Genomic DNA, 25,414 nt, shown 5'->3' on the forward strand with positions numbered 1-25,414 from the left:
TATTATTCATTACTTTTCACCTACTTTTTACTACTATTTAATATTTTATTATTACTTTTTCACTATTATTCACAAACATTCACAACACTTCTCAACACTTCTCACTACCCAAACATACTTTAATGGATGAAAGTTTTCAGTTGTTCAATTACAAATTGTAAAATGCTGTGTCGAGCATTTTAGGTATATAAAGATTGTAGAGAGTGCTTACCAAGAAAAAAATCCTATGCTGGGTGGGGCCTCGCATGGTACTTGTTAATTACTTTTTAGTCCACTCGTTTAATTATGCTAAGTACTCTAATTAAGTAATTTAAGACATTTATATAAAATTTTAGATGTGTTTAATTAGACATTTGTGATTATTAGCATTAAATGACAATTGAAAAATATAATTTTTTAACCCATATGTTAATTAAAATATGATTAATAATTAACATATAATAAATAGAATAGTAAAATATGAATAATTAAAAAAATTATTATTTTTAATTATTAATCATTCGTTACAATATAATGAATAAATAGATAATTTAATGTGAAGATTTGATGTGAATAGTCAAAGTCAAATTTATCTTATATTATTTTATTATTATATAACAGTAGATTGGCAGGAAGTGTCTAATTTGATAGTGAAAATAATTATGAATTTAATATCGCCAATAATTAAACCATGCACGGAAACAAGCACTCATTAGCATACAGATACTTGGAGCCAGCAAATTAAGCTTTGTCTATCCAAATATTGATTATATGTCGTTTTTGGTGTACTGTTACGACTTTGATCTGTACAAATCAAACAGAAGGCCGCCTATTGTAAGAAAAATGGAGAAAGGTCATTTTCCGAAACGCTTGAAAGTCTAAAATACTCCAGAAACTCAAAAAGGTTTTTCACATGATGATCAGGCTGAAATGCAACAATCGATGCCTTCCACATACTATCCAAAAGTACTCAACAAAGAGACGCAGCAACTGAAAACTCCTTCTCTGATATGTCTTGTTGATATATATATGGACCCTGATATTGAGGGTCTGTCTCCTGTGCCCGTGTGTGGTTTTTGGTTGTTTTCGCGGGTGGGTTTTGCCCTCATTAATTCACATGATTACATGTATGGAATAAGGGACAAGTAAGGGGCATCCCGTAATTTGTTGTGATATGCAATATCCCTATATTTTTACTAGCAATTGTCATATATGAGTACTGTATGTTTCCATTAATAATTTGTAGTTGAAATAATTTCGCCTTCGATCGATGGCTGCAACTGACGCCACATGCATGCATGAGCTAGCTAGCTTGATTTAATGTTTGAAACAAACCCGGCCGTCATGTGTATACAGTATATATATAGAGAGAGATCGAGAAGAAATTCTAATAATGTAGATAGCAAACCCAGATCAGAAGATTAATACAAATGCAAGTAGCTATATATACTGGTCAATTTATTTGCAATTCCATTCGTCAAAGAAGATTTTAATTAGGGGCCGGGGAAGAAAAAGACGAAGTAATATAGCTGTCCAAGTGTGAGGCTGATTTGTTTGGATGCACGGTCCTCGCTGTGCAGTACGCAACAGCTAGGGGTTATGACAACAAACCAGTTTGTAGCATTTGATGACGCCTAGAATTCTAACGGTGACAACCGATGGATATTAGCGACCTCTTTATTCAAATTCTATATCAAAGATAGCGAGTGCAGTGCGTACTCACTCGTGTGTGAGAGAGGCTAGGGAATTTGCTTCATGATAATGACTTAATTCTCTTCTTTTAAAAACAACTAATTGTATCATCATCATCATCATATAAAGAAGAGAAGCTAGCATGCATGCGTGCAGCTAGCTCATGAATATCAATAACTTGATCATTATATATGTTATATTTTTCTTTTTGTTGGTGCTAGGAACGTTGTATTTTGTCATTCTCTTGTATTATATATATTTCAACTTTAATTGTCGTTGTCATGATCAATCTGGTTATAAATCATCGATCAGCTGCTCCTTCTCCTATATATATATGTGTGTGTGTGTGTATGTATGTATGTATGCATACACACACAACACACACACACACTAGCTGGAGCCAAACAGCTTCTTGTCTTACGTTGCTTATACTTTCCTTGAAGATTCTTTGATCTTGCTAAAAAGAAAATGGCCAACAAAGAACTCTCTCTCTCTCTCTCTCTCAATAACTTTATACTTTTATTGTATTTGTTCACGGTCACATATGTGCATGTGATCAGTGTACTTTCCCGAAGTGCGATTCATCACGTGAGTTTTGCTAGCAAGTCACAAGAACGTACTACACTTCTATAGTACTTGATCTTCCTGCAAAAGGATAGTTTTTATTATTATTATAGCCAATTAAGAACAATAAATGTTCAGGGTAAATGCTGAATATGGCAATTAGAAAAACTCTATTTGCAATCTGTTTGTTTGACACATCATCCTGTTTATATATATAACGTTGATATGTTATAAGGATTTGATTTTAGAAAAAAAATTTAAGAATTTAATTCTTACAAATCAAATCTTGTAATGTTAGTGGTATATATATGGACTTGCAAATAGAATGACTCCGTATGGTTATATTAGCAACTTTGCGATGGATGATATACAGTATATATCATGCAGAAGGCTAAAAAAGAGAAATAAATGTTGATTTTTTTCCCAAACAAGATAACATGATTACGTACATAGATTAAATATTACAAAGAATATATACTGCAAGCAGTCAGTAGTCAGCTTTCAGATCAGAGGCATGTGGGTGGTAGGAACTAGGAAGTGGTGGAATATTGGAATATATATATATATATATATATATATATATATATCTAAACCTCAAAGTCCTTGAAAAACAAGTGATCGAAAAATCAACAAAAACATTACTCGTTGCATTACCGCGGAAAAGTACTTTTTACTGAAAACTTGTATACTCTGAATTAAATTGGTTGACATTTTGTCTTAGACACCCAATACCAATAAAATAAATTCGGAAAGGTCTAGATATGAAATTGCATGTTGATCGATTTATAAGTATGATGGATACAGTATCCAGGAGTTCAGGAAAAGGCCGATGGAAATGCACGATTGTTCAAGGAATTGTAAGTTATCTTTACGAAATTAGTACTGCTGAATGAAAATAAATCAAGAAAATAGTACAATCTCGAAAATACTACTATATATATATATATGCACATCATATCACCACCGTCATTACTGGATCTACATGATCATGAGCATATATGGCAATTAGCGATTGAACAGGAAAATAAGCTGGTACACACACACATATATATATATATATATATATATATATATATATATAGTAGTGGCCTGGAAATTAAAGGCCGGAATATATAGCTAGCTAGGACGTAATAGTGATCTAGAATCTGAAAATCAAGGATGGGTAACTGCTTTATTATTAATTATATATGAAAAAGCAAGTGATCACAAGGTTGGAGAAGGGATATGTATGGAGAATATTGTTTTGTTGCAATGATTAATGGGTACACATGTGAATATGGGTGGGTACGTACGTGATTTGTCCGTGTGGAATAGAGACAATATTGCAAGCAATAAGGAGCAGCTAGCTAGCTCTAAACTTGCGCATGAACTGTTTGATAACATCTCGTGATACTCTCTTCTTCAGAGATGCCCCTAATTTGGTACCAGTAGCACTGGATCTTCTGCATGCATGCCGGACCAATCCGCCCGGCAACTCTAGCTTAAAGCCTAAAAGCGCTTGATGTGACCACCATTCACATTCATCCATTATATAAACACACACACACACGGTGTAACGCATGCATTAATAGATAAACAGTCATTTTCCGCAAGTTAAGCACAACCATGCAGCATGCAGCATGCATACTTTAAAAGATCGCAAAAGATAAAAACATCATCAAAGGCAAATGCATTTTCCCTGGTTAACAGATAATTTACTTCCATGATAATTTTCCACATAATCAATATAACTGATCAACACATGACCTTTATATATATAAATGATTTAATCTCTATCATATTTTTCCCACTGAACGTGAGATTTAGGCCGGATGCAGCAAGCTGCTAGCTAAATAGTTGTTTCAATTTCCAAGAAAAGAATATCAATCTCAATTATAACGTTATAAGATGAGAAGGAGTACTACTAGAGAGAGAGGACAAAATTAGGATGACGGCTTGTGAGAGATCAGGAGGGCTGGAGGCTAAAAAGCCCCGTGAGGACTGTTTGGAGGCATTCCAAAATCCCAACTAAAAATCCTTTTGTTGCTTCCTCTTCACTTCTTTCGATGGCCAATTTCACTCCCTCCCTCATCCACCGTCACGAGCTAATTTCGATTCCCTCCGCGTTGCCTCGACCTCTCGTCATGAAGTTATGCCAACCTCATATATAATTCCCTCTTTACTATCGTATCCCTAGCTCTGCCGGCTCCCTCCTTTTCTCATAACCATTTTCTGGAAAAAAATTGAAGAAATAAGCTAGCATTGACTCCTAGCTCCGCTTTAATTTCAAGTTTAATCAATTGGGTTGAGATTTTTTTTGCATGCATATATATGAATTTGCAGTGTGGAGTTACTGATCTTCTCGTATTTCTCTTCTATTTAAAGTTGATAATAGCTAGTAACAAACTATCTAAATCTGTACAAAACCTTGATTTGATAGTACTTGTATACAAAAATAGATAACATTTCCAAGACAACAGTCGTGTAAAAAACCTGAAGCATGATATGTTAATTTGTTAGTTTACGAAGGAAAATAATGCTCATCTTTTTTTTTTTTTTTCCGCATCATGCAGTTTTCAAAACCAACCCAAAGTGGCTACAGAAATATATATAATATGGTTATTTTAAGAAATGAACAATGTTTTTCACCAAGGAAAATCTTCTTTTCTTCTTTCACCACTCTTGGTGGCCAGTAGTAGATCTAGCTGTTATAATATGGTCGTTACTCTCTGATCAGATGGTTTAAAACACACGCACATACATATAATATATATGTATATAGATCAAATTCGGTGTTGGAAGGCGATTCTATATATAAAATAAAACTAACTTATGATCAATCACGTTAAACCAAATCAATTTTGCATATTAGAATTTTTATAAAATCTCTTTTCTTAATATATATGTCACCTCTTGGGTGTCGCAATTTGCAATGGGACCACGAAGCTCATATCACCTTTGGACTCAGTACTCCTCCCTAATTTCTAACTTTTTCATTCAAAAAAAAAAAAAAAAGACATTTCTAGTTTTTTCAAACAATTACCGAAAGGGTAGTGTGGTAAGTTCAGCTCATGTAGTTTTGTATCTAGTTGTGATGAAACTGATGCAGTCATGTGGGAAGCGAACAGGAGATCATATCGATTTGAGAGCTCATCCCCTTCATTTAAACAGCCTCAGAGCTTTGTAGATATCATAGGAAGAGAAATAAAGAGCTGAAAGAAGGATAAAGATAGAACTAAACTACCCATGGTTTCTAGGGAGCACAAGAGAGAAGCTCTGCATGAGGAGCTGCAACTACTTCGTTCCATTACTAACTCTCATGCTGTAATTCCCTGCATTCTTTCCTGAGCTGGCCTTGCTTCCATTGCTTAATTTCTTCTTGCCCATTTTCACGGATTAGGTCCTAATTTTATATCAGAGTAGTTCTATTGAGCATAATCAATATTTACGCCATCCATCTTTTTTCTTTTAGTGTTATAATTTCTTGGTTTTTCACCTTTGGTCTTCTTTCGACATCTTCTCAAACTTCTGAACTGCTGCACATTCACTCCTGACTCCTATGGTCTAATTCCACAATTGCCTTGCGTATATTTAATCACCTTCTTCGATCTTATGTTGTCTCTATAGTTAATTTGTTATTTTTCGCTGATGAGACAGTTTAGGAAACTATATATAAGAGTTTCTAGATGCATTAATATAGGTAAGTAGATTAAATTAGTTCCTAGTTGCTAGCTAGATGTAATCATATATAAAACAAGTATAGGTGATATCAGCAACCCAGATAACGATTTTTTTTTAAAAAAATATCAATCTTCTGGGACATTTGCAACACTTTAGTTAATTCCATCGTGAAGGAAAATAAAATTTTCCCAATTGGGCTCTAAATCACGAGTTACGGTACTTTTGCATGCTTGGCAGCTTAACGAGACCTCAATCCTAGTAGATGCATCAAAGTACATCGAAGAGCTAAAACAGAAAGTGGAGAGATTGAATCAAGATATAACGAGTGATCAACAGACCTCAAGAGATCAAAATCCATTGCCTGTGGTATATTCTAGCATCTCCTCTTTCTTCTCCCCCACCCCAACCACTTCCGATTCACATTCTTAATCTTCTTCTTCTTCTTTTTCCCTCTTTTTAAAAATAAAAAATAAAAAAACTTTTATCATTTTTATTTGCCTTATATACCTACCTAGTAATTTATCTTGAGTTTATATTTCCACAGGCTACGGTGGAAACCCTAGACAAGGGATTCCTAATAAATGTGTTATCAGAGAAAAGTTGCCCAGGCCTGCTCGTCTCCATACTGGAAGCCTTTGAAGAACTGGGTCTTAATGTTCTGGAAGCTAGGGTTTCTTGTGCAGATAATTTCCAGTTACAAGCAGTTGGAGGAGAAGTAAGCCAATAAATTTATGTCTAAGACATACTTAAACCGGGCTCGTTAACTCTGCATGTACTGTGTGCGCGTGTGTATTTTCTCTTTAACTAGCAAAGTAAGAGTGCCGATATATATATTTTTTTTCAGAATGAAGAACAAGCCGAAAGCAGTATTGATGCTGAAGTGGTGAAAGAAACAGTGGTGCAGGCTATTAAGAATTGGAGTGGAAGTATTGAACAAGAATAATCAAACATCCGTATACATGATCTTTTGCTTTTACTCAATTTCTCGTCCTTTTTTTTAATTATTACGTGGGCAATGTTGTTAATCAAGAACCAATTAGCTTCTAAATTGAATTAGAAATTGGTTGAAGATCAATAGCAAACACCAAGTAAACAAGTATCTCTCCCTTTACCATAAACATACATCTTATTAAGCCGTCAGTATGCGCTGCGAGACTTTGCTTTTATATTGCATGCGCGAGTACAGGATTTCCTGTGCTGAGATGTGCCATATATATGCTTATTGTCCTGTTTAATTTGTAGGCAGGGCTTAATATTGCTTAATTTCTAATGGAATCTAAATCTGCATATCTACTTAATTGAGGCTTCGGGTATTCTTTCTCATGACTCAGCTTTTTTTATCGTCGCGTGATAAATAAGATATCATGTAATTCGATCCCATTTATGTCTTTTAGGGGCTGGGTGAAAAGAACTTAATCGTATATTAGATTGTTGGTCGTTTTCCTATCATCCTGGACAGATCTTCGATCTCCTAATTTTGCGACTAGATGGGTTGGGTTATTAATACGGCCAGATCTACCACATGAATATTGAATATGACTAGCCAGAAAAAAAATCTCTGTACAAGTAAAATCATCTTCAAGCAACAAAAATTATCATGTCCCAAAACTTCCAACCTCAAGTGACTAAATCAAGTTCACTCTGGAATCTTTGGCTCAAAAGCTATCACTTCAAATGAATGAACTTTTTACAATTCTAAAAAATATGTGAAATAAAGTAGTGAACTGTCCCGAGCTCAATAAGTAGCAATCTAATGGGAGGTGAGAGTTGGCAATTTTCTTGACTATAAAGAGTGAATAAATTTTTAATAAAATAATGCGAGCAATTCAATTTTATCTCAACCAACATATTCAACCAAATATCATATTCAAGGTCACATGATAATTGGAAAATCACCAATATACCACAAAGATATCATGCCGCGAATATATCATGCCGTGAAGGCATTAATATACTACAAAAATATCATGCCATGGAGACATCACGCCGCGAGGGACGTCAAACATGTCAAAAAGACATTCATATCATAGCTGGCTCAAGAATAAATATCATGCTCACATTTAACTTTCAAATTTAATAAGCCACATAACATTTTTCAAACATCTCAACTATTACAAAATTTGCACAAATCCTACAAGCAGGGCCAAAATAGTATAAGAATGTGTACAAATTTAAAGTTTATACAAGTTTAAAATATAATATCCAAGTGCACAATTTCAAACAAAACCAACAGTTCTTTTATTAAAAACTCATTAAAGAGTCACTTACCTCGATTGTTAGTCAAAATAGTTACGATATTCCTTTGCCAACGATTACTTGGAACCTATTTCAAAGTCATTATAATCCATCAACTTCTACTCTAAAAATGATCTCGCTTAACTCTAAAATTTTACACAATCCTAAATAACATGAATTTAGATTTGTTCTAAAAGATTATTCCCCAAAATAGACAAATTCCAAATTTCTAGGTTGCAAATAAACTACAAGACATCACGTACACAGCCTCTATCCCCTTCTTAATTCAACGTAAATAGTATCTACACTCAACCATATAATAGTGACATAAATATAGATTAATTCTAGCTAATATTCACCACTAATATTAGAATATTAAATTTATCTTCAACACACCCTAACAACGTAATCAACTAGGTATATTCTCAACAATTCACAACATCAAATATTAACAAATTTTATATTTTAAATTCATTAAATATACTATTTATGAGGGATGAAAGTTTATCTAATATTCTCGTTGATGGTGATGAAACAATAAGGAGCAGTGGCTGTAGAGGTTATAGAGAAAGAGAGAGAATATATATTTACGATTTAGAGAGATCAGAGAAATAAAATAAAATAATATATATGTATATATAAGGAGAGAGAGAGAGAATATACATTGGGAGGGGGGGGGAAGAAAATGGAAAAAAAATGATGGGCTGGGCTATAATATGGACTGGGCCATTACATACTTATATAATTAAGTATTATGGAGTTACGGATGAGAATGTTGGAAATTAATATATGGTAGTACTACATGTGACGCCTCCTGACCAAGAAGAACAACTTTGCTAGTAGCTACGTACACGTCGTAAGTCTCTTCGATCGGAGAAGGTGAAGAATAGAAGCGCAAGAAAATTACTAGCCATGCACGTACGCAGTACAAGACTATTCTTCATGTCTTTTTATATTTATGCAGTGTCAGATTCCGCAATTATATATATATATATATATATATGCAATTTTATATATTTATATATATGTGTGTTAATTGTGTGTATGCTTTTTACCTCAAACTGGTCATACCAAGACAAGATCACTTTAATCTGTACGTGGTATCACCACATAGTCTGATGAATATAAGAAGATACGTGATGAAAATTATCAACCTCGCCTCAAACTAACTAGCTAGGATCGATATCACTGCTAATGAGGAACTTAATTGATCACCTCACGGCCAAATTAATTAGAATTTTATTAATTTAGGAAAAATATTATTAATGCCTAAATTCGCATAATAGACCGAAACAGAAGAAAGAATTATCTCTGGCCTAAGATGGTGATCATTCGGGCTTTGATACGGTGCTATTCGCATTCATTCATGAAATAAATAGCAAATAAGCAAATAGAAATAAATAAAGAGATACACATATATTTACGTAATTCGGCATAAAAGTCTATGTATACGGATTGTTTGGAGACAAAATCTACTATGATTGATGATTTTACAATCTCTCATGGCCTCACATATTGCTCAATACAATGGATGAATTTAGTCTAGGCGTAGAGAAGTCAGCCCAAGCTTGTGGAGAGTTCGTCCTTTATTTCTAGAGATCTCCTCCTAATTTTATAGAGATATGTTTTCTTCCTTGGAGTAATAGAATCTAATTTGCCTTGTGAAGTCTTTTCCTTTTAGGAGTCTGAACCAAGTTTATCTTTTTCCTTACCTTATCTCTTCTATACCTTTTTGCTTGATTTTATCTCTTCCGTTATTATTAGTGATAGGTTTTCAAAGTGTTGGATCCAGTCAATTTAGTCCTTAATAGATGCTTGCGATTCTTAAGGTCAACTTGTTTATCAAGAAGGTTTTGAGAATCTTCAAGTCAATCGTGATGTGGGTAACCTATAAGAAACTGCAGAAAAAACAATTATGGGAACTGGTTCATAGTTTGTCATTGTTATGCAATGCAATGGTGATCTCCATGAGCGGTCCTAAAGAAGAATTTGTGATCTTTGTAGTTTGTAGTAAGGGCCTTCGAGGATGGGCTTTTGTGAAGTTTGTTTGTAAGAACATTTATGTGATAATTGAGTGTACTGATGATTGTATGTGATGGTTAGTGAAGTGCGCATATTTCCCTGCTCGGTGATCGTTTTTGGTTTTTGGTGGCTTTAGTGGATTTTGCCCATTATCACGATTTTCTGTTGGTGATTAATGTTTCCGTTTTGATGTAGATGTAAGAGTTTGTTTGTAGATTAGCGCTTAAGTGGTCAGGGAGCTCGTTGACCACTTGGATTCATCTTAGGTAATTGTTGAGCCCGTCTATTAGTTCTCGAAAGACACCCGTACGAGGCAGTTGAAGAGCTCAGAGGCTTGTTCATAAGGTAACCCGCTTACGATGGTTGTGGCGAGTGAAGACACTTGGCTTGCGTGAGAGGGTACCTTGATTGTGTAACTCTGGCGATGAGAGTGTAGAGGGAGGATGTCTTGGCCACATAATCTTGACGATGCGAGTGTTGCAGGAGGATGCCTCGACCGCATAACCATGACGATGCAAGTGTAGCGGGAGGATGTCTGATTGCGGAACTCTGGCGATGAGAGAGTAGCAAAGGGATGCCTCGACCGCGTAACTCTGGCGATGGGTGTAGCGGGAGGATATCTCGACTGCGTAACCTTGGTAATAAGAGTGTATTGGGAGGATACATCGACCATATAACTTTGGCAGGTGTAGTAGAAGGATGCCTCGATCGTGTAACCTTGGTGATAAGAATGTAGCAGGAGAATGCCTCGATCGCATAACTCTGGCGATGAAAGCGTGGCGAGAGGATGCCTCGACTGCGTTGATGTTAAAGTTGAGCTCAACTAGTGGAAGACAAAATGTGACCACACTATGTGTCGGGAGCTCAAGCTTGCCTTGTACCAAAATAAAAACCAAACATATTAGATTAACCAAATCACAAGTTTGATATTTGCAAACCTTGGCTATCTCGCTTGAGTGTGGTGAAAGCTGGTAACACATGAGCGATGCCCGTTGGCAACTATGCTATGGCAACGATGAGGACACATGATGCTCGCAATACCGAACAATTTGTTTTGATGACAACAAATTAAGATGGCGAGCGATGCTTGAGAGGGGTTACGCAGTTGGTGTTTCCTGCCATGTAGGTGATTCCTAGCGAATTATATTCTCGAGGAGTTTTCTGCAAAAGATCTTCCAAAAATCAAATTCGTTAGTAAAAATAAAATAAAAAGTTTGAAAGAGACAAACTAGAGTAATTTGATTGTTGTGTCCAACTATTCCTTGACTGAAGTTGTTCACTACTGAGTGATTTTTGCGTAATGGGGTTGTTTGCCCTTGGGTACTATTTTTTTTCACCATTTTTTTGTGTGAATCTTGACTCTACAACTATTAATGCTCCAACCACTCGAGCAATTTGGTGCTTCGCTGTGCATCTAGTAGGGAGTGGTCGGCAATGAGAGCGTTGGGTGACGGTTTTTTCCGTATGGCAATGTAGTTGTTGACAGAACACTCATACACAATTGAGAGAATAACAAATCTTCAAAGCACCGATGCGGTATGCTTCATTTATCTTCTTAGTGAGAAAGAATCTGCAATGGTGGAGGATGCCTCGCCAATGGATGTTGCCCGCCATGCAACATTGCTTGCTGTGTGGACTATTCAGAGTTGTCTCCGTTAGTGAGGGAGCTTCCGTGGCATCCAAACTTGGTGGCGAACAACTCGTTGCCCGCCACAATAGTTATGGGCTATAGAGAGTGCGGACCAAGTTGACTCCACGTGCTTGCAATTGAGCTTCATGGCAAGATGGGCATTGACACAATGGAGACCGGAGAGGTGCTTGCCAAGGGACACTGCCTGCCATGCAAGGTTGCTGGCCATGTTTCATTACCCTTCGTACACAATGAGTTTCTTAGCAAGATCGATACTCGCCACAGGGGTGGCGATTAATGGTGACCGTGGGCAGCAAACTTGCCCTCTATTCATTGTCTCTGTGGTTACACCTTGGCTCATGAACGTCGATGGTGGCGAAGAACTTACGACAGACCCGGTTGGTGGGGAGGAGTACTCGTTGGGACTGGCGAGGAATTCTCTGTGAAAAAATGGCGAGCAAAACCCTCCGGGCGAGCAACTGTGGTAAGCAACTTATGCTAGCGGTATAGAGCTTCTGTGAGGTTTGAACCATCACGCCGATGACAGATTGTGCTAGCGAACTAAGTGGTGGTCGATGGCTAAACCTTCGTGGCCAGCTACAGTTGAGCAAGCATCTGGCAGTGTACATTGGTGAGAACAACGAGGAACGGTGGTGAGGAACTCTAGTGAGGTCGGGGTCCACCACGATGGCGACAGATGATGCTAGTGAGCTAGGTTGTGGTCGGTGATTGGCTTTGGTTGCACATACATGGCTCGGCTGAACTGCACCTCATTTAGCTTCCAGTGGTTGAGCTTGTCGATAACTTTTGGGTCTAGGAGCATCACTGCGGGGGGAGCTATGGGGTGTAAGAGTGCTAGTTACAGAGGCCACCGGCGAGCTGTGTGGTGGTCACTGACAGCCTCACTGGCTAGTGAGTCATTGGAGGGTGGCGCAGCCTGTAGCGTGTTGCTTGCCTCTGTTTTCCAGATCCAGGTGTGCCATCGTGCAAAAAGCGCATCGCCGGTGAAGAAAACGCCGGTAGGCCCATTCATGGCCACTGAAGGCCTCAACTATCCCTAGGCAACTAATGGGTGGTTTCCCACATATTTCTAGGTTGTTCGCGATGAGACACCAGCAGAGGAACCCCCGTTGGCTCTATCCCGATGCTAGGTTCGGTGGCTGGGACTATGACGCACCGCATACAGGGGTGGTGGGCAGAGAACCCGCCATGCACGATAGTCCTCGAAGGGGCCGAGTAGGTGCACATGCCACGGGGCCATGCACGAGCACGTAATATGCATGGCATACGTTGCCTAGTGCTTGGTGCATGTTCCTAGTGCACGCCCCATTTCGTGGGTCCCTCCATATATATATAATCTGATCTAAAAGTATTGACGAGTTAAAATTATAGGTGCAAAGATGAGGAACTTATCTGCTATTTTTGGGGAAGATCTTGTGAGTTAGAGAATATCCTTCTCCCAATTCCGGTGCAGAAGATTAGCCGATCCCATAGATAACACCAATTGTTAATGCATAAATTGATATAACAGATCAGAATGGAAGAAAGAATTATCCGCAGCCAACATTAATGGTGATTCGGGCTTCGATACGATTCTATTTGCGTTTATCCATGAAATAAATAGCAAATAAACCAATAGAAATAAATAAATAGAGACACATAAATTTACGTGGTTTGATATAAAAACCTACGTCCACGGGTTGTTTGAGAAAAAATCCACTATGATTGATGATTTTACAATCTTTCTTGACCTCACATATCGTTCAATACAATAAATGAATTTAGTCTAGGTGTAGAGAAGTCATCCCGAGCCTGTGAAGAGTCCGTCCTTCATTTGTGGAGATCTCCTCCTTTTATAGAGATTTATTTTCTTCTTTGAAGTGATAGAATCCAACTTACCTTGTGAATCATTTTCCTTTTAGGAGTATGAGCCAATTTCTTTTAGTTTATCTCTTACTTGCCTTATCTGTTGCCTTATTATTAGTCGGAGTATGAGCAAATTTCTTTTGATTTATCTCTTACTTACCTTATCTGTTGCCTTATTATTAGTCATAATAGGTTTTCAAAAGGCTGGACCCAATCAATTTAGTCCCTATCAAGTATAAACGTCATGGCTCACCCCAACTCAACATGATTAATCTTGGAAAACAATCAATCGACGGCCGGCCTAGAGGAGAATTGGCTATTCAATCTTCTAACCTAATCGATATATATAGAGCAAATTAAGCAACGGAAACGCGTGGTTTTAACGTAGAGAGGCGTATCAAAAGCAAAACAAACGCAATTAGTTAATTTATTCAAATCTCATATTCAAAAAAAGCCTTGTTGGTGCATGCTTAACTCTATATATAATATGTAATTTGGTATCGTAATGAAAACTCACGTAGCTGGGCTACTCGTAAGATTAATATATGATTCCACCATGCAATTTAATTATAATATGCTCGATCAGTAATCTCGTCATCATCATGGGGTTCGTAATTTTTTTTTTTTTTTAATCTAAAGCATTTGTACGCATACATGATCTTATTCTGTCCAGTACTCCAGTAATGCCCGGCCGGACCTTACAATGAACTCTAAACTTTTTTGGCTCCCATCAACGAAGCCCTTGTTATCTGTACACAGAGATGTGGGTTCTTGATTGCAAATTCTTCAAATCTAGCCTCGAAGGCTATCTCGTCCATGTTTTTGACGATGAATTTCAAAGCTGTCTCCTTTAGAGATATGTAGGAACAAACATCTGAGATCTCTAAAACATCAAGAGCATTGGATGGACTCAAAGACCCAAGCATGTGACGCTCACAAAACTTGGATAAGTATGGGATTTCGTACTTGTCGGCTGCCAGTGACAATGAGTTGACATGCTTGTTGACTTTGTCGGTGGGCAAGCTCCCAATATAGAGGAACTCCAGAAAGCACTCCAGCTCTTCATAGCTCAACTCGGGCAATGTTATGGCGTCCATTGGTGGGGCTTTGCATACATCTGAGTCTAGCATGTTCTTAAAGATTTGTGATCTTGTTGCCTATTAATATATATATACCAAATTATATATAATATGATCGATCTGTTACAACTTCACAATTATTAGGTAGAAAATTAGTTAACCAATGTTAATTGAAGATTAATATATATGAATTACAAATTTTAGATCCAACCAAGTCAATTAATAAATTATTTATCGAACTCCTCGATAATTAATCTTAATACGGCTAGCCGGCGATCACGAATTATTAGATCTAGGAATCCCCTAATTCGATAAAAAAAAATGTAGAGAGAGAGAGAGAGAGAGAGAGAGAGAGAGTAACCAGTATGGCTCTATGAGCGGGTATGGAAAGCCCATTATTGGCAGGCTTGAGTTGAATATCGGTGTGAATTTGATCTCTAAGCGCAGTGAAGAAGCCCGCCCTAAGAAAACTTAGCTCCTCTTTTATCGCATTTTCCACGTCCTTCTTATCCGACATCCATCGTGAAACATCTCCGAGTGTCTGAGGATCGAGAAACATGAAATTAGCTTGGCACATGCATATCCCGTACCATATTATCATGATGGTAAAATTAAACAATATATATCTTATTTTATTACGGGTGATTTGGCGGCTTGATCATATTTTTTATTTGTATTTAATTAGATACCTAAAACTCTTCTCTCCATGATCAATGTATATAACACCCTTAATTAATTGTAATCATCATGACAATATATATATATATTTATATAATTATACATGATTGGTTTGTAGCTAGGAATTTCCGGTCTCTGATCCAAATTAGAGCTACGAAATATTTGTTCTTTCATATGACTTATAATATTTGGGTGATGCTACAGCCCCCGCTGGGGCCTCCCGCTGGGAGCTCCCGCTGGGGCTGTAGGATTATTTTATATATTTTTTATTTAAATAATTTTTTATATAGATTTTTTAACATTTTTTAATATTTTAAAAAAATAATAAATTTAAAATATTATTAAGAAAATATTTTTTTAATCAGAAAGTAAAAAAATATATATTTTCTTAATTACGAAGTAAAATAAAAAATATTTTTTTATAATTTTTTATTTTACTTCATGATTAAGAAAGTATTTTTAATAATATTATGATTTTTTTAAATATTTAAAATGGATATGCTACAGCTTTGCTGGGGTTTCTGTTGGGTTTAATATGTACTCTTTTATGTGTATTTTTTTAATTTATTTTTTATATAGATTTTTTTTACACTTTTAAAAAATAAAATAAATTTAAAATATCATTAAAAAACACTTTCTTAATCAGAAAGTAAAAAAAATTATTAAAAAATACTTCATTAATCACGAAGTAAAATAAATATTATTTTTTATTCTATTTCGTGATTAAAAAAATATTTTTTAATAATATTATAATTTTTATTTTATTTTTTAAAATATTTAAAATTATTAATAATATTTATATTAAAAAAACTAAAATAAATAGATAAAAAAATGTTACATGCCCAGCGGGAGCTCCCAGCGGGAGCGCCCAGCGGGGCATGTAGCATTTTCTATAATATTTTATACTTCCAATATTGATATATATTAAATTTCAAATTTACAAATAATAATATTAATAATCTCTCGAAGATTGTAGCTAGCAAGAGCGACATGCATATATAGAATTGGCCACTTTACATTGACATATACGTTATTCATTTAATTTATATATATATATATATATATATATACATATATTGAGTGATTATAGAATTTAAAGTGATTGGCCGAGAAAATAAAATAAAAATAAAATAAAATAAAATTAAGGCGAGCCTGAGGCCAGGTGAGGAGCAGCAGCCGCTGGCACATGAGAGTGTTTGCCCAATTCTATCTCCAAATAAACCTAGCTAACGATCGAGAGTATCTGATTCTTCGGATGGGCAAAACCCACACCATGACATAATCTTGAGCCCATGGGTCATGTACAAACTATTAAATCCCCATAACTTACAGTACGGTATGATACATATATATACATACATACATATATATATATATATATCATTATACAAGGGCAACCAATTTATATACAGGCCAGGAGGGGCATGTAGAATATGGGAGGACTAACATACGGTGTGCTTAAAGAAAAAGGTTACGCATTAATTAATAGAGTTTCCTATGAAATTAATCGATATGGCCTGCTTAATTAATATACTTAATTAAAGACATGTGACAACTGATCTGAAATCTAAGATTATAAAGAGCGAACAGCTATTAATTAACGACGAAAATCATCAAACGCGCACAAAAGCAGGAAATTAAAGACAGACCGGAGATCGATCAAGTAGAAACAAGAATTAGAGGTGGAGCTAGCTAGCTTGCCTTACAGGAATTTGGTTGACAATCAGTTCCGAATTGATCATCATGACTATGAAGGTGGTTGTTCACCAGGTCGATTATGGCCCTAGCTCCCTCATAGCAAGCCCCGCATATTGTATTCCTCGGAGACCTTAATATAACGGGCATTGATGTACATATAGAGCAGTCCATGATAATCTGCCTTAATTACCTAATTTCTTTCCGCGCTGATATATATATATATATATATATATATATATATACACAGAGAGAGAGAGAGAGAGAGATTGATTGGCGTCGATCGATCTCTTTGTGTATCAGTCTGAGAACTGCTAGCTTGATGAGCTCCGGAAGGAAGAAGACGTACGTAGAAGAGGAAACGATGATGAAAAGTTTTCTCAGAGCCCTTTTCGTCTTTTGAACTCAATTTAAAAGATAAGGTTGGCACTTGGCCATTTTAGCTTAATGTTTACGCGTAAGAGGTTTGTTGGACCCTATAAATTATTCCTCCCCTTTTGTAATTAATATTAATGTTATATATATGATAAACGCACAACTATAATTGCATTGCGTAAGGTGCACATTTATACTTTAATTAATGTGGTTGAAAAGACCAATTTAGCCTTTAAAAGGAGGGATTGCTATTTTGGTCATTTAACAGGAAGCATCCATTTGCACAATAGGCCAGGCCAGGCCCGCCAAGTGGTACTCCTGCATTTTAGAAGCATTCAGCCTAGCTAGGATTTTTATTTTTATTTTTTTAAAAACGCATTGTAGAAGCAATTGTAGTAATTTTCCTTTTCAATTAGAATAAATATAGATAGAAATTATTATTGAAAGTATTCATCATGATGTCACATCATTTAAACTACACATCTTTCTAAATGAGTATTGAGAACAATCAATTAGAAGTAGTCATACAGTGAGTATAAAATATGCACTGCTATAATAATTTCTCTCTAATATTACTCTTTCAATTATGATATTTTCTCTTTGATACCACTTGTGTGTGTATATATATATATATATATATATGATCCTTCCGGGAAAAAAAAAAAAAAAAATGAGGCCAGGCATGCACAGCAGGATGAGGTGGAGGGCAGAGCGGTCAATCAAAGAAAAACTGGAAGTTGGTGGGCATGGCCTACGAGTAATTATAGAGAATTACGTAAACAATAGGTTCATGAGTAGGGGAATCAGGAAGTTAGGAAGAAGAAAGAGACTTTCCAACCTTACAACAGCAAGAATGTGCAAGGCAGTCTCAATAATAATAATAATAATAATAATATAATAATTTTATTTGAATATTTTTACACTCATCATGAACATCATCTACATGACATAATTTACTTTTAAAATAAATTTTAAATTTTAAATTTTATAAATTAAATTAATATGTGATATTTATGAATGATATGTAATGTAAAGCTTTCAAATTTCTTCTTCAATGTACTCAAGTTCTACATAACAAATCAGTTTAATTAATTATTAGGCAGCCGCCAGCCTGTGATAATATGATTGGTCCAATATTTATGATGATGGATGTCTCGATCGATCTTTTTTCTCTGGTTTCGAATATATAAAGCCCGGGCCGGATCATCAACTTGCCTATGATCAACACGGATATCTGACTCACAACCAAGATTAAAACATGCAGAAACAATAATATATATATATATATATATATATACATACTAGGTCAGGAGTACGTGCAAAGCATGTTTGCCTTGTTGGGTTAAACAGTTTTTTTACACAAATAATTTGGTTTTTTAAAAAAAAAAAACTTGATTAATGAATAATTTAATGCATAGAGAGGAAAAAACAAGCAAGTTTTAGTAAATATCTTTGAATAATTATAAGTTGGTAAGTATAATAATTACATATTTGGATACATTAGAAAGCAAAAAAATTAGTTCAAAATTAAAGTCAAGATACATTAGAATAACATAGACAAATAAAAATAACATCATTGTCACCACAATAAATACTACCACCACACTCGAAGAATGCATAATCAAGATTTTAACATCCAAGCATAAATTAATTAAATAAATATACAAAGTAATTACAATATGTTCATAAAGTAATGGGGGAGTTCGGCCATGGCTTATCGACAGGAAAGCCGCATGAGTAATACACAGTACTCGGCAGTAGCTTCCGTGTAGGTGGAGGCGACGCAAGGTGCAACACTTAGTGAGAGGCCGACTAAGGGGAGCACAGTGGGGGACTTGAGCAAGAACTTGCTCTGTTTTTTAGAAGCAAAACAGAGGTGGTTTTTTGGTGTTAAAGGGAGGTTGTGGCTAGGTTTCAGCCTGGTAGGGCAGCGTTGTGGCGGCTGTGTGAAGGAGCCTTGGTAGTGGGCAGAATTATCCCCTGTATTCCCACTCTTGAAACAGAGCAAACCATCGCTTACCAATTCCATCGCAGCCTTCATGTCAAAATCGGTCTCCGTTGATTTCAAACTTGTTGGCCGACGTTCTTAGCCGAGCTTGAAAGTACCATAAACTCAACCTCTGTCGCGCGGTGCCGTTGCTTCTTCTTCCTTCATTGGGTAAGTTTCGGCCACGAAAAGCATTTCTCTCTCTCTCTCTGCTCTCTCACTCATCACTCTCTTTCTTTGTGTTGTTCAGCCACTTGCCACCGTTACTCATCTCTGTCGCACGCCTCTCACGGTCTCACGATGAGTTCCCTTTCTCCCTCACGCTATGCTTTCTTCCCTCTCGTAATCTCTCTCTCTCTTTTTCATTAGTTGGTCTCTCTCTCATCACTCTCTCTCTCAGTATTCAACCGCCACATCGTCGACGTAATCTTCTCCACCTCTCAATTCTTCGCACCGCTCCTCCACTCTCTTTGAGTATGGACATCTTTGTTGCATGGTTGATCTCAGTAATGGGTGCACTGGAAGGGTAAGTAATGAACTTAATTATAAGTAACGAACTTAATTACAATATAAACTGAAAAACAAGAAAAAATTATTGTAGTAGTTAGATAACCATTTATTATAATGAAATAGATATACACACACATATAAGAGATATTGATCATAAGTAAAAGGTTGTATTTGGAGGTCAAGAGGGTAAACTAAATAGCTTGGTATGTGGTTGCATGACATCCTTTAGGATGGTTTATAATGAGCCGAGAGTTGATCGCCGATCGATGACCGGCTAGTTGCCTTTTGTCGACTTTCTAATTTGAAGTAACACTTTTCTTTAGGTCCTATTTGGATAGCTGTGAGATGAGATGAGATTGTTTAAGATAAAAGTTGAATAAAATATTATAATATTATTTTTTAATATTATTATTATTTTAAGATTTGAAAAAGTTGAATTGTTTATTATATTTTGTGTGAAAAATTAAAAAAATTGTAATGATAAAATGATATGAAACCGTTTTTGTATCCAAATAGAGTTTAATCTTAGGCCGTTTCGCACATAATTTTTAACCTAATTATAAGTAGGACCCATTATTTAGTCTTGCATCAGTATTAATTTTTGTTTTTGGATGTATCATTTTAATTTCAAAATAGGTGGAATTTGAAGAGAAAATTAAATTAGGTGTGATAACGGATAAATAAACAATGGAAAATATATAATTGTTTATTAATTTTTCCATCCTGTTGTGAACCAAAATTAAGGAGGGTAAATGATTGAATTGATATAATTCCATAATATTGTACCATCCCCGTCCACGTTGGCGCGCAGCAAATCAACATATATATATATATATATATATATCTTATCTTATATATAATAAGAGTCGATAAGGCATGAATAATATTTTCGTCTAACAATTTTATTTCTTATTTTGCCCCTTAGCTTTTTTTATTTTTCAATTTAATCCCTCAGTTTATTAAGCGTCTATAAAACATGGAGCTCAAAACATGAAACTGTTTTTATTTTGTCCCTTAACTTTAATCTTTATTGCTGCTTTTACGTTCTTATCCATATCCCTTTATTACTGCTTTTACGTTCTTATCCATTCGTTTGTTTCCAATTTTCCTACTTTATGCTCTTCTTCTTTTGTTTGCCGCCTTACTTTTTGGTCTTCTTCTTTGTTATGCTTATCCTACCATTTTATCTATTTATCCACCGTCTTTATATATAATTTTTAGTATTCTTGAACCTACAGTTATATCTATTTATCCAAATCAAAACATCTTCGAGTTCTGGAAACTTTTTTCTCTACATCTCACGGATCGTCTGGTGCGATTTCTTATTTCCTTCTTCTTACTTAATTTTTTTGATTGTTTATTACATAATATGCTCACAGAGCAGTTAGATATAAACAACAAATTTACGTAATTATATTTTTTTATGACTTATTACATATTTTTTCCAGACTTAATAGTTAAGTCCAAAAGATAATTTACATAAATTCATAACAGAATAGACATATGCATGAGAAAGAAAGTTGAAATTACAGGTAAAGAAAAAAAATTAAGCCTAAACAGATTAGTCAAGACAAGCTTCCAATTTTCACATCTTCGGACCCAATATTTACACGTAAAATATAAATAGATAATTATTAGTTTCCCAGCTTTTTTTTTTAAATGCCATTGCTTTCCAGTTAAATATGAATTTTGAGTGCTTTCATGAAATAGCTCAGGCATATGCATAATATTTGTAATTACACTATGACAACTTATAAAAAGTAAGTCTTAACTTTAGAATGTATGCGACCAACTTCTATAATCGTCGAGCATTGGAATGTAACTATCAAAGGAACTGAATGGATTTTGCTCCTACTATGACCAATTCTATTGACACTAAAGTTTGCCATGTTGGTCGAATAAATAGGGACATACATTTTATATATAAAGTGTATTTTGAATTGTATGATATAGTCATCTGAAAATATATGATATATGGTTTTTACTTCCAAAAAATACTCTATGTAATTGTTTAGGTTTTCTTATCAGTTAAATTTTGTTCTCGATAACATTATGCATTCTATCTATTTTTATCATGTGGTTCATACACATCCAGTTTATAAAATTACAAGCTGGAAACTACCTAAAATGTATAAAAATACAGCTACCATGTAAAGAGAGATGCTAAAATCCAAGTGACAAACTCTGTATCAAATAGTTGCTACACTAGCAGTTTCGAAAACTATAGAGTACAAACAATGTATACATGATGATGCTTAAAATATAGTATATACGATCAGTCCTTAAAAGCTGTAAAATAAGCTTCTTATCTAAACATATATGCTAAAACACAAACCAAGAAGTGTTTTATCAGATGGTTGGTACACATGCACGTAAAAAAATTCCACACTACAAACTAAAAGATTAAAAGTTCTTACTGTCATGATATACGCTTGATATTTTACAACTTCATAGTTTCAACCTTAATAATCAGGTATAGGAAAAAAAATTAAACACAATCACAAACATGTCAGATTTGTTAGAAAAAAGTTATAATAGTCAAAAAAACAAAAAAAACAGAAAATGAAAAAAAAACGAAACAAAAATTCAGATCTGAGAAAAAATTCTCAGATGTCCCTTGAACGAAACAAATCGCCACTGGAACCCAGAAAAAAAAAACAAAAAAAAAAAAAACCGAAATGAAATCGTTAAATTCTTATATCTATTGAGAAGGAAAATACTTACGAGGGAAACAAAAAATCGCAGGAAAATATCATAAAAACAACAACTAAACCTGCAAGCAAAATTAAAAACAACAAAAAAATAGGAAAAAAAATCTAAAAAAGAAATGCCAGATCTGAGTTCGCAAGAAATTATTTATGCGAAATAAATAAGGGAGCAAAGAACAAACCTACAGATATCAGAGGAAGGATCGGGAAAAAAAAATAGAACTGAAACATGAAACTTCAGATTTGTACCATTTGAAAAAAAAAAACTTGTAAAATATCATAAAATACAAATAAAGATAGACCTGTTGTTTTTTATTTCCGTCTTGAGAGAAGAGGCAGTAAGCGAGAAGAACAAGAGAGAGGATTTGTGAGAGAAAGATGGGACGGAAACGGAAGAGACGAGGGAAGGAGATGAAGAAAGCTCAGAAAAAGAAGGAAAAAAGAGAGGGGGCGAGACGGGAAGGTTAATCTGGAGTGGACGAAATGGAGGCGCATGCGGATAAGGATGCTTTTATAGTGGTTGGTGTAAAATTAGGTTTCTCTCTTGATGGAAACGGCGCCGTTTCTCTGTTGAGTGTAATAGTTTACTTTCTTTATGATGGTCTACAACGCTGGCGTTTTGAATGTATATTTTATTAATAAAATATATATTTTATTAATATAGATCTAATATTTTTTAATGTATTTTTTTTACAGGTTTACTGCTGGTTCTTACTTTACTGTCCCTTGTTACTGTTGTTATCAATTTCTTCTATTTTTATTGTACTTTCTGGTATGTCCCTTCTACATTATTTAATAAAATATTATTTAATTTTTTTAAAAATTTATATAAATGCACCTGTACTAAAAATAAATTATTCACATTGTATTTTTGTTTTGTGAATATTTCTTTTCCTGATCATATTAATCTCTTCTAATATATTTGTTTTGTTTTAAGATATATTATGTCGTCTGATTCATTTAATATAACCTGTATAAAATTATTTGTATATAATTAAATTAGTTAACAGTAACCAATGTGCTTTTATTTATCATCTACTTTACTTTTTACTACTTCTTTTTTCTTATGACTCTTATTATTTAGTTATTTTTGTTTGTTATAGTTAGATAATGACTTATTATAATTTAATTTAAATAAAAAAATATTAACAAATAATCTTTTAATATGATCTTATATAATATATTTCTTTACAGCAGAGACTTTGGTTTCGGCACTTTGTGCTTATCTTCATGTTCGTTATTTGACTCTATTCCCACTGATCTTTTATTTGCCCCTATCTCCAGGTATATATTAATATTGTTTATATAAATAAATGTCATTTGTTATATTTTATAATATTTAATACATTTATTTCTACAAGGCAGCTTGCAAATATGTGAACTTGTGACTATTAATTAGAATTGCTCAATATTTGTTCTGTCTATCATAAATTTTTTTATTGTAAACAGTTCAATATTATATTAAGTAATTTGGTTTTAATATTAAGCATATTTTTTTTATTATTACATATTCTTAAATTTCATAAATATTATTTTTTAAAATATTTTTTATATTTTGACCATTGGGCACACGTGCCATGCACGTGTAAAGTTATACTTCATTTCTTGTAAGTTATTATGTTATAGTTATAAACATTATACATATCACATGTATAATATGTATAATATGTATTGTAAAAAATAAATTATAATTATATAATTAAATTATTTAGCACTAAACAATCTCTGTTAGATGATAAAAAAAAATTAGAAAAAAAAAAAAAATATATATATATATATATATATAGGCAAAGAGAAGAAAAAAAATTAAGATATTGTAGAAATTTTATTTTAAATCTAACAATTTCTCTGTCATTATATATTTTTTCTCCCTCCCTTTTATAATTAGATATTCACTTATTATAGTTACATTTGAATATAAAATGTTATTACATTATATTCTAATATGTTTGTGTAGCTTCATTTAACAAAACACAAAATATTATTACAATAATTATGTCATCTTACATAATATATTTTCTTACAACAGGGCTTCTGCTCTTCCCACTTTCTGCTTCTCTTCCTATTCGTTGTTCGCCTCTATTTCTGCTGACCTTTTATTTGCCAGTATCTCCGGGTATGTATTACTACCGTTCATACAAATAGATGTTATTTCTCTATATCTTATAGTATTTAATGCATTTATTCCTACAAAGCAATTTACAAATATGAGAAATTGTGATTATTAATTACAACTTCACATTTGGGCACACGTGCAATGCACGTGTTTCCTTTTACTAGTATATATATATATATTCATGTCAAACGCTGCCGTGACAGTTTCATACATACGTTAGCCCCTTAACAAATTAAACGCTCGTGCCCGCATACCTGTGCAAGATCAAGTTCCAGTTATGATCCGTAAGTACGTGCTGACGTGCTGAACTTGTAATCAAATTGAATGTCGAAAACGTTGTGGTGACCAAATATTACTAGCAGGCGGAAAATAATATCATAATTCGGTCCCAAGGACTAGCAAAATTATATATCCATCAATCACTACATGAGGCGTATAGTCAGTGAGGGATCAATTGATTAGAGGCTCTAAAATCAGATTTTGCTGAGAAAAAGGAGTTCCAAGTGCATTGCATTTACAACAAAGGACAGAATATTATTGAAAAATTAAGAGTACTCTTAATTTTGCGGGATTAAGAGTACTTACGTACAAGACAAGCAACATCATGGTCTAGTATTA

The 25,414-nt window shown here is 34.4% G+C and overlaps 2 protein-coding genes across 4 annotated transcripts; one reads left to right on the forward strand and one right to left on the reverse strand.

Moving 5' to 3' along the window:
- Positions 1-5,341: 5,341 nt before the first annotated feature.
- LOC108991810 lies at positions 5,342-7,009 on the forward strand. Of its 2 annotated transcripts, none has more exons than XM_018966198.2 (4): positions 5,342-5,538; positions 6,133-6,261; positions 6,440-6,610; positions 6,740-7,009. In XM_018966198.2, the coding sequence occupies exons 1-4, from the start codon at positions 5,461-5,463 to the stop codon at positions 6,836-6,838; spliced, it is 477 nt and encodes a 158-aa protein (XP_018821743.1). In that variant the 5' UTR covers positions 5,342-5,460; the 3' UTR covers positions 6,839-7,009. The 2 variants fall into 2 exon arrangements, with proteins under 2 accessions (XP_018821743.1, XP_035547719.1); XM_035691826.1 differs by having other exon boundaries at positions 5,342-5,515.
- A 7,176-nt stretch (positions 7,010-14,185) lies between these two features.
- On the reverse strand, positions 14,186-17,563 carry LOC108991773 (BTB/POZ domain-containing protein At3g56230). Of its 2 annotated transcripts, none has more exons than XM_018966160.2 (3): positions 17,112-17,249; positions 15,089-15,268; positions 14,186-14,805 (listed from the first exon to the last, which is right to left on the reverse strand). In XM_018966160.2, exons 1-3 carry the CDS (start codon positions 17,148-17,150, stop codon positions 14,359-14,361), a joined length of 666 nt encoding a protein of 221 aa, XP_018821705.1. In that variant the 5' UTR covers positions 17,151-17,249; the 3' UTR covers positions 14,186-14,358. The 2 variants fall into 2 exon arrangements, with proteins under 2 accessions (XP_018821705.1, XP_018821704.1); XM_018966159.2 differs by having other exon boundaries at positions 14,188-14,805; positions 17,107-17,563.
- Between the last annotated feature and the right edge of the window lie 7,851 nt (positions 17,564-25,414).

Source organism: Juglans regia, chromosome 7 (assembly GCF_001411555.2).
Source record: "Juglans regia cultivar Chandler chromosome 7, Walnut 2.0, whole genome shotgun sequence".
NCBI lineage: Eukaryota > Viridiplantae > Streptophyta > Magnoliopsida > Fagales > Juglandaceae > Juglans > Juglans regia.